The sequence below is a fragment of the Motacilla alba genome, chromosome 4 (assembly GCF_015832195.1).
Source record: "Motacilla alba alba isolate MOTALB_02 chromosome 4, Motacilla_alba_V1.0_pri, whole genome shotgun sequence".
In the NCBI taxonomy this organism is placed as follows: domain Eukaryota; kingdom Metazoa; phylum Chordata; class Aves; order Passeriformes; family Motacillidae; genus Motacilla; species Motacilla alba.
In genome coordinates, this window is record NC_052019.1 from 9,007,723 (window position 1) to 9,017,997 (window position 10,275).

General features: G+C 38.1%; 1 protein-coding gene and 1 long non-coding RNA gene across 6 annotated transcripts in view; one reads left to right on the forward strand and one right to left on the reverse strand.

Annotated features, from left to right (window-relative positions):
* The window catches only part of SH3BP2 (SH3 domain binding protein 2), a 36,340-nt gene extending 26,309 nt beyond the window's left edge, over window positions 1-10,031 (forward strand). For all 4 annotated transcript variants that reach the window (XM_038136729.1, XM_038136728.1, XM_038136730.1 and 1 more), the window contains 11 exons: window positions 570-672; window positions 2,313-2,430; window positions 3,021-3,091; window positions 3,456-3,544; window positions 4,877-4,942; window positions 5,485-5,983; window positions 6,844-6,952; window positions 7,281-7,336; window positions 7,769-7,850; window positions 8,107-8,166; window positions 8,606-10,031. In XM_038136729.1, the coding sequence (XP_037992657.1) occupies window positions 570-672; window positions 2,313-2,430; window positions 3,021-3,091; window positions 3,456-3,544; window positions 4,877-4,942; window positions 5,485-5,983; window positions 6,844-6,952; window positions 7,281-7,336; window positions 7,769-7,850; window positions 8,107-8,166; window positions 8,606-8,743 (1,391 nt within the window). In that variant the 3' untranslated portion in view covers window positions 8,744-10,031. The remainder of the gene's footprint in view (window positions 1-569; window positions 673-2,312; window positions 2,431-3,020; window positions 3,092-3,455; window positions 3,545-4,876; window positions 4,943-5,484; window positions 5,984-6,843; window positions 6,953-7,280; window positions 7,337-7,768; window positions 7,851-8,106; window positions 8,167-8,605) is intronic.
* On the reverse strand, window positions 3,093-5,797 carry LOC119700953. Of its 2 annotated transcripts, none has more exons than XR_005256943.1 (2): window positions 5,700-5,797; window positions 3,093-4,145 (listed from the first exon to the last, which is right to left on the reverse strand). It is a non-coding gene; the product is annotated as an uncharacterized LOC119700953 (long non-coding RNA). The 2 variants fall into 2 exon arrangements; XR_005256944.1 differs by having other exon boundaries at window positions 5,662-5,739.
* Window positions 10,032-10,275: the final 244 nt, after the last annotated feature.

The window sequence follows — 10,275 nt, forward strand, 5'->3', positions numbered from 1 at the left end:
TTTACATGGAAAAAAGTTCATATTTTGGGTTTATTTATATGCTATTCATTTGGTATCCCTGTTTATACTGAAACTATACTTACATAGTTAAGGACAGAGATTACTGCCTTTGATAAAGGAAGGAGTATTGGCCTCTTTCAAAAAAAGAAAACAGATTATCATTTTATTGGCAGGCTTATGTACTTGAGGTGAAAGAAGAGAGGGAGATCATGGTTTTGGGATGGATGTAAATATGTTTGTATCCTGTGGCTGCCTTGCTGCTATTGCTTATTCCACTAATGAAGGAGCACAGGTGGAGGTCAGGCCTGCAGTCTCTGAGGCTTCTGTTGAAGTTTTCAGATCAGCTGCCTCTCAAGTGAGGGAATCAAATATTACCCTTAGTCCTGAGACTGCAGATGGACAGCTTCAGTGTGTGACTGATCATCAATGAGCTGTCACTGAACTTGTTTGTGCTCATTTACAGTGATTCTTATTACTAAGATCTTAAACAATAATTCTACACATGCTAAGAGGTTCTAGTTGTTCTGCTGCCCTTGGATTTATATTTTGATCACTTTTTATCCTTTCAGGGCCACTGAGATTTGTGATTATCCACGAGGGATGTATTTACTATTTTAAGAGCAGCACATCTGCCTCTCCCCAGGGTGCATTTTCTTTGAAAGGTTACAACAGGTAAGTGCCAAGGAAGTTGTTAAACACCCAAGCTCCTCGTACTTAATGCTAGGGACTAAGGCTTTCATTTGTAATGAAGTTAAACACAGCTACATCTTTTGTTTGGGTTAAGCATGGATCTCAGATTCCAAGAAATGTAATCGTTTCAAATTGTGTATATGACATTTGCTGTGCTTGGTGAGTGGATAGCCTTCTTTTTCTGTAATGTTTGAATGGCAATGGCCTTGCTCCTGTTACTGATTAATGCAGACTGCACATGCAGATAGATTCTTTCAGACAGGCCTTCTTTGTTCTGTAGTGAACAGGAAGGAATCAGAAGAGAAAATTTATGGAGCTACTAGATCAGCAACTGTAGTTAATGTTGAAACTGTATCAACTACAGAGTGCTAAATAAGAGAATGCAAATGCAAAGTATCTGACTTATTTCATGACACATTTTTAATCTTAATATTTACTTTGCAAGTTGAAGACAGAAATACGTGGCTTTCAAGTGAGCCATTACTGTCAGAATCTGAATGCAGCATAAATTCAAAGCCTACTAATACAAGTCCAACCTAACTTTAGGGAATTGCTGTTGAAATTGATGCTGAGAAAGGTTTAATGAGAAAGAGGGAATGTAGAGAAATATCACTGTGTTGATCCTAACCACTGCAATTTTATGGTATTTGCATATGCATATCTTGTACTGTATAATGGTCTCAGAGTTGTGAAAAAAGGAATTGCCTTTTCTTAGATTATGAGAGCTTTTCCAACAGAGCACCAGAACAGCATATTGTTAAGGGAATGCCCTTGTTAACATTGTAGCTAGCTAAAAATTCAAGATTAATTTGTAGAAGATACCCACACTGTAATTTTGTCATGACACCAGTTTCTGCTATCCATATGAATGTGAACAATACCATGGAATCTGTAAATGCTAGAGACTGGTCATTCCTTTTGTGTATCTTCATTCTAGCAGCCTTGTAGAGACCTTGGCTGGAATAGGGACCAGGTCTTGATTAGTATAAGGTGCAGAGAAACATTATTGAAAAAGAACTTGAAATGAAAGAATTGTTGGATTGAGTGGTTGCATAAGGGGTTTTTAGATTTTTTTTTTTCCCCTTAGGAGCCCCAAATGAAAAAATTCTTTACACACACAAAAAAGAAAGCAGTTAAGTTACGCTTGTTTTAAAATAATAAAAAACGTGCAAGAAAGTGTTTGAGGGAAACATGTAAAAATGAAGTTTGCTTTTATTATTAGTTATTCCTTATTTTAATGGGAAATGTGTTTTTATTTCTCTTCTGAAATAGTGACTTCTTGAAATAAGGGCCACAAGCACCCTGAGTACCTCTTGCAGTGTGTGAGATGCTTATGAATGAATGTGATTCATTAACTCTTAACAGGTCAAAGCAGCTGTTTATAAAGGTCTGGCTGGTGAATTAACAAGTGCTCTTCCCTTTGCATTGTCACTTCTACCACAATAATGGAGAAGTACTGCAAATGCACATATGGGGATTTCTGTGGTGATTTTCTGAGCTTGGGGATATTTTCCGTAAGGCAAAACTGGGCAGTGAAACTGCTTTCTGCCAGCCTTTATGCCTTGCATGGCAGCATTAACTATGGATTAAGGTGTTTCTGTATTGGTTGTTCTGTTCCTCAGGGTTATGCGGGCAGCTGAGGAGACAACATCAAGCAACGTGTTTCCTTTCAAGTTAGTTCACATAAGCAAGAAGCACAGGACGTGGTTTTTTTCAGCTTCTTCTGAAGATGAAAGAAAGGTAACTTTCTTCTTTTGCAATAGCATTTTCCTTGAAGCAAAAAGCAAATCTTGGGCTTCCCTAAAATCTAAATGAACTGGAAATGCATCTGATATTTGTGTACCTGGTTCTTTGGGCTCCTCTGAAAATCATGTCTGAAGTTTTAATTATTAAGTTAGTGTTCATTCAACTTGTAATTAAGGGAATGGCTGTGACATACTAGATGGCATGGGTTTCTCCATATTTCCTAAATATTCCATATTTATTTTTGACCACAGAAAAAGTGATGATATGCTAAGCCTTTGATAAATTCTGAAAACTGTTCAGTGAAATCTCTCACCCCTAAACATACTCTGAATAGATATATGGCTTTAGGAATAACAGTCTGAAATTTGTAAACTGAAAATTTAATACTTCAATAGGTTGCTGCAGCATTTTATATAGTCAAAACATTTGACTGCTGAGTCTTTTCAATAAAAAAGTCATGGATAAATACTATTTCAGTTTATGTTCCCTGCACAGTTACTCTGATCTTACAGAGGACAAGATACATCTGCATTTAATGATTTTAAGATCTATGTGTTGAATGTTGTGTTTTTATTTTTGTTTAGAATTGGATGCTATCCTTGAGAAGGGAAATTGGTCACTACCATGAGAAGAAAGAAATAATAACAGAATTTAGGTATAAATCTGTTCATTCTTTATTGACTTTTTTATCCCTTTTGCACTAGCTCTTACAGTGGTGTTTTAGGCTTTTTGCACCTACAAGTAGCTTCCTGTTAAGTACGAACATGTGAAGTAAGACCCAAGAGGAAAATCCCTTCCCAATTTATACTTTAAAGAATATGAAGAAAAACCCAAATCTTTAAACAAAGAGCACTTTCAATGTCAGCTTTGTGTAAAAGAAATGAAATCTTTTAAAAGACAGCAACAACATATCTGACTGTTAATTGGGAAACAGGAACAGATTGCTTCTGCTTTTCCAGCATTCCTTTCCAGTGCTGCAGTCCTGCTAAACAGAAGTAACTGTGTCTTTTCTTTTGCAGTGACTCTGGTTCTGATGCAGACAGTTTCTATGGCTCAGTGGAACGTCCCATTGACATCAAGTATTCCCACCATTCAGCAGATAATGAAGGTGACAAATTCAGACACTGATAAATAAGGCTTCTTTGTTGCTTATTTATTTCTTCTTGATTCTGCAGGAATTATTCCCATAGCTTAAGTAATCTGATCCAATTTGTAACTGGTGTTTTTTTACAAGGTGTATCTCTGTTGTGGTTTTAAGTCAGCAACAGGTATTCTGTGCCATTAACTGTTGGTACAAATAAACTAAAGAATTTCAGATCCTTTAAGGAGGTTAGTGAGAAGTGAGGCCATGACAGAAAGCCTGTCAGGTAGGCATTCACAGCGTATTTCAGCAGCTGAGCTCCTAGTCAAGAAATATGTTAGCGAAAACCAACATGAGAAACCTTGCCTTGAGGTTCAGCAGGGATCCTTCTCTTGGCCTTTCCTCATCTGCCCTTTCAGATTTCCAAGGGCAATGTTGATGGGAGCAAGTCCTCTCATTTCCTGAAAGGAAATTCCTGACGATTCTGCAGGAATGGGTCTTGCTAGGAAATCCGGTTCCGTTGCTGCGAGCAGAGAACAGGCTCATCAGCGTTTCACGTGGGGCTGCACTTTAGTCCTTCTGATTTTATGGGAGGGGAGGGTTGTGTGCAAGATGAATGATAAGAGGCCTGGTAGGAGTTTAAATTAGGAAAATTAGAATAACTGATTTTTATCAGATATGCTTAGCTTTTTTTAGGGCATTCCTCTGCATATTGTCCTTCGGGCTCCTCTTACAATCAATGATGAGGAATTACTGCCTAGAAGTAACATGTTTTTTGTGGCTTGCTTATTCTGATTTACAGTTAAAGGCAACATTGAAAACACTTAAGCCATTTGTTGTGGAGCTTTTTTTTGTTGTTGCTGTTGCCAGAGCAAGGCAAAATAATTAAAATTGTTTTGTAGATCACTAAGCTTGTTTAATCTTCCATATTGCAAAATCCTAAGTTTTTCTGTGCTAAGGTTAAATTCTGGGGGTTATTTTTTTCTTCCAAATGCTTTTGTCAATTCATCCACGTAGTTGTGTCTCTGCAACTGATTTGAACTTCTCTCAGGAAGGCTGGAACACTAGAAAATGTCACTAAAACTAATTTTTTAACTTGTAAGTTGAAAAAAAAAATTAATGTGCAGTGTACTTGATTTACCTCTGTTATAAGAGATGGCTTTTTTAATTGACATAAAATTTTAGGAAACACCTAGATAGCAGAGAGGTGGATCCAAACTATTAATTTTTTTCACCTCTTTAGAAAAAATACCTGAAAAATATCTGTTTTAAGGAGCCCTAAGTACTTGATACACTTTCTTAGGTTTCCTCGGTTCCAGGAGTATTTATCAGAGTCTGACAACTGATTTTTATCTGCAGATTATGACCAGGAGGAAGAGGATGAGTCTTATTTGCAGCCGGATACTTCTGACATAGTGAAAGATGGTATGTGATTTCTTTCATGCCCCATGAAAGGCCCCCAGTGAAGGCAATATTCATGTGGAATGCCAGGTTATTATTCTGTATTAGTCATTACTATTCCAGCTGGCAAAATAACTGAAGTAATGCAGAGGTATCTAATCTTGAGAGGTATTTAGGGTCAGGAGTTTGTAATAACAGCATAACCATTTACAGAAAGCATTACATGCCTTTAGGGGTGTGTTTTTTTGGAGCCTCCTGCCTGGAATGACCTGTGTCTGGTCATCAGTTTGGAGCAGCAGTAATGCTTTTAAGGAAAAAACAAATATAAAGTGAAGTCTTTGCTAAGTCATCGTAAGCCATGCCTGAAGAAAAATAGCAGGAGTTTATTACCTATAACTTTCAGAACTCTGCTGAAAGTTAAATGCTTACCCAGCATGTTGAGCACTGTCAGACCTGTTGCCAGTGAAATATCTTAGATCACATAGAAAATTGATTTGAGTGGTCTCATTTGATGACACACTGTATTCCCCCTCAGTGTGTCACCTTGTTTGGTTTTCTTTCTGCAGATATGGTCCTGCCCCCTGCGTACCCACCTCCGCCCGTTCCTCACGTCAGGAAATCTCCCTACTCAGAAGCAAGGGCACATTCCTACTCTGGCAAACCAACTGCACCAGTACCACCACCACCCCCTAAGAGGAGCTTACCTGAAATCAAACTGGAGCCACCCCCTGTTCCCCCTTTACCTGTGTTCAAAAAGCCTGCAAGTGGCAAAGAGTCTCACCCGCTGCCTCCAGAGCCTGTGCCTCCAGCCCAAGTCCTTGCTCCTCCAGAAGCATGTGAGAAGCTGAAGAGCTTAAACCTTTCCCCACGGACTCCTCCTCCTCTGCCAGCCAATAAACCCAAGTTGTCGCAGCTTGCTGAAAAGCTAGCAGAGCCCAAAGTGCCAAGGGAACATGGTAAACCTGGACTGTTTGTGCCACCAGTGCTCCCAAAGCCACCGGTGCCAAGCCACCAGCTGCCTGCAGTCAAGCCCAGAACAGAGAAATCTTTATGCCCCCAGTTACAGTAAGTATGAAAACACAATGCACTATTGTTTTTCACTCACTTATTAGTTCACAAGTTTAGACATACTCAGATTCCTACCTACGTCTGTGTCTCTTCCCTGCACCATCCCTCTCTGTGCTGTGCTTTTTTTGCCTGTTATTTGAAAATCTGCAGTGAATCTAGCTGATCTGGTTGGACCTGTTCTGTGCAGGAGCTTGGACTACATGATCTCTAGTGGTCTCTCCTTGCCCAAATTAATCTGTGATTATCTACATTAATCTGCAAGTACTGCCCCCAGCTCTGGGGCCCCTAAAACAAGAAAGACTGTTGAAACTGGTCCAGAGGAGGCCACTGAGCTGATCTGAGGGCTGGAGTACCTCTCCTAAGAGTACAGGCTGACAGAGTTGGGCTTGTTCAGCCTGGAGAAGGCTCTGGGGAGACCTTTAGGACACCTTCCAGTACCTAAAAGACTACAAAAGAGCTGCAGAGGGACTTTTGACATGGGCATGGAGTGCTAGGACAAGGCAGAATGGCTTTAAACTGAAAGAGGGGAGGTGTGGGTTCAGATTAGATATTGGGAATAAATTATTTACTGGGAGGGTGCTGAGGCACTGGCACAGATTGACACATAAACTGTGGATGGAAGGGCCAGATGGAGTTCCAATCAACCTGGTGTAGTGAAAGGTATCCCTGCCCATGGCAGGAGGGTTGGAATGAGATGATCCTTAAGGTCCCTTCCACCCTAAACCATTCTAGGACTCCATGATTTGGGGGCTAAACTGAAACTTCAGTTCTAGTTTTGCTATTCCTTCAGTGTTTTGGGTATATTTGTTCTGCTTTCCTGATGAGATATCCTTCAGTTTTCATTCTGTTTCTGCCAGGAGATCACCACCAGATGGACAGAGTTTTAGAAGTTTTTCATTTGAAAAACCAGCACTACCCTCCAAGCCAAGCCAACCTGATGATGACTCTGATGATGATTATGAAAAAGTAAGATGAAGCAGATGATCCATTCTAAAAGAATATATTTTTCCTTGGTTATGTATATCTTTAGGAACATGTAAAGTGCATTATTTCAGGAGAAGAGTAGCTTTCTGAAAACACAGTGCTGTGTAATTTTTTTTCATTTCTTTTTGAGCTTTAGTGAATGTCTTAATAATATACAAGAGTTTAAGATTGGATATAAAGAAGAAGTGTAAAGATTAAATCACTGTTAATAGTTTTAGATTATGGCTGTAGCTTATTTGCATAACAAGTTACTAGAGTTTTGAGTTGTCTTTGGCCTAATGGTGATTTATTTTCTTTATATTTTTTACAGGTTGGGCTGCCTGTTTCAATATTTCTTAATACCTCTGAATCCTTCGAAGTTGAAAGGTAAAATGTGATTTTAAAATAGTTCCTTAGAAGTCCTACAAAAACCTGTACTGAACTGTAGTCCAAAGATAATTCTGATAACTTGTGTTTAAAGCATGCACTAAAATGTTTACTATGCAAATCACTTTCCAGAAAAGTTAGTTCCGTGCTAATATATCAATTGACAGATGAGGATGCAATGTGATTTGGCTCCATCTGGAGGAGGTTGTTTTGCCAGGATGCTGGATGGGACCAGAGAGCCAGATGATCTGTGCTGGTTCAGGTGCTAGAACAGTGACTTTCTTTCAGCTATAATCCATTATGAAGTATTACACCCAAAACAGATATTTGTATTGAGAATTTTAATACTGTAGGTATTTGATTTATCTGAGTGCTAATAACATGTCATATACATGAATAATTGTAATAGATGTCATTGTTTACTCTTTTTAGGATATTTAAAGCTAGTAGCCCACAAGGACAACCACAAAATGGATTGTACTGTATTAGGAACTCATCTACTAAGCCTGGAAAGGTAAATTGCAATTTCTGAGTCTAACCTCCAAAAAACTTCTTGATTGAGACATACTGCATTTTATATATGTTAAAGTACTTAATAGTTTAGATGTGGTCTTTTCTTAAAGCAAACAAATATGACAGAATCCCTATCGTAGTGTCAATGATTGTAAAAAAAACTTTTTAGGCTGAATTTTAAGTAATTGCTTAATAATACCTTGACTTAGAAGAGCTTGGTAGCATAGACTGAATTTGTTGCTTTTTTCTTCTTCAAGGTACTGGTTGTATGGGATGAACCTGCAGGAAAAGTGAGAAACTACAGAATCTTTGAAAAGGTCAGTAGCTGCACTACATATGCATCTTTAGATTATATATGTCTGTGTGTATTAAAAGGGGGGGTTCATATAGGTAAATATCAGAATTAACAAGTTCAAGTCTAAATTTGTTCCCACTTCTGACAGTAAAAATCAGCTGATTTACAAATATCAGGTCTAGGATAAAAGTTCAAGTAATCAGATCTGGGCTTTCTAATTGCTGTTTCATATATCATCATAAATTTCAGCCCTAGTTAAATCCTGATAAATTCCTGAGTTTAATTTGGACTTGTGACTGACTAGTTTAATTAGTTTTAATTTGTGTGACTGACTAGATTGCAAAGGAATAGTGTATTTGAAAGAACTTCATTCTGATGATGATGTTCTGGCCCTTTTTCCTTTAGACATTGAGATGGAAACATTACTGTCAATGGTTACATATGTTTTTGTTCTACAACAGGATAGCAAGTTTTACCTGGATTCAGACATCCTGTTTTTGAACATGGGAAGTTTGGTGGAATACTACAGCACTCATGTCTTACCCAGTCACGACAGCCTGATTCTCAGGTGTCCTTATGGTTACTCTAAGCCAAGGTGACAGGACAGCCATGGCTCACTGACACCCTGCTGCCCCTGAGGACAGGACTCCTGCCTGTTGGACATCCCGCTGTTTGCACACACACACTGAGTCTGTGTCCACCGGGTATTCTCTCATAAATTGTTATATAAATTCCATTTAATGAACTTCTGGTAAAACCTTAGAGTCCAGATCAGTGGATTTTATGATCTTTTTCTTTACAAAGATCTGAACTGATTATGCTGTGAAAGCTGTCCAGGATACCCACACCTTTTATAAAACTGCTGCTATTACTCATTTCCTTGGAATATTGAAGATGAACATGAACAAAGTGATCTAACTACAGCTGATCTAGAAAATGGACACCTCTGAAAGTGTGTCAGAATTTACTTGTGACAGGGAATACTAATACTCTGACTTGGAAGTACTACTCCTGAAGTCAGCTCAAATTGGTGCTCAACTGAGATATTTTGTATTACTTGTATAGTTGATGTGTACATAATGAAGATTTCTGTGCAAATTATTTTATTTACTATAGGTAAAGATGATCAGGAATTGAGGCTTTTTTTTAAGCCACCTCTTATATCCTTGTACCTTCTGAGTACAGTAATCACTATCAGGTACTGTCTGGCTGGTATGGGTGTGACATCTCACATACTGCTTCATGACATGCACTTCAGAGAAGTGTGGGACAAGATGGGTTTGGCTTTCATGGGAGCTCCATTACCTGGTTCTGAACTGGAAGGGTTCATGCCACTGGTATTTTTAAAGGGTTTGAGAAAAGAGAAAGGGCTACTTCAAATTTTGGGGGAAGGGAAGGGAGCCGTTTGAATGTTCCAAATTCCAACAAGCAGTTTGATCTCACATTGCCATAGTCAAAGGTTCTTTAAAACAAAGCACAAAAATCCACCTGAAACCATGATTGTGATGCTACTATGAATGCAAAAATCTTTGTGGTCACATTTTGTTGTCAGCCAGCTGCATTTTTTTGTTCTAGGGCAAAACACACTACCCTAGTCTCCTACCAAGACTCCTTCTATTATTAAAATTTCTTCTCAGTTTGTAGTTGCATGCAAAACAAAAATCTGTCTTTAATCTATTGTCAGTGATAGACATTACCAGGGTGCTTTTAACATTGTTCCCTAATATTTTGGGGACTGATATTCTAAATCCAAGGGCTTGATATTTATGCCAAAATTACTGTATTCCTGAATGTTAATATGGAGGAGAAATTAATTTTAAGAACTTCTTAAGTAATTCTGTTGATCCAAAAATAGTTTTATAATGGTCTCATACTCTAATAATGTTTACAAAAAATCTTCCCCTCCTAGAAGATATCTAGTTTTTATCAGTCTGAATTTGTATTCATAAACTTTTTTTTTCTGTTACCCTTTCAAAGTTTATACATGCCCATTTTAATCTTGTTACCATTAGATGGTCACAACTTTAAAATCATAACAAAACTATTACAGAATAATAATTTTCTTTTTATGAAAACAATAAACCAGGATTTAGTCCCTAGGGAATTTTCCTTACTAATCAGATGGAATATG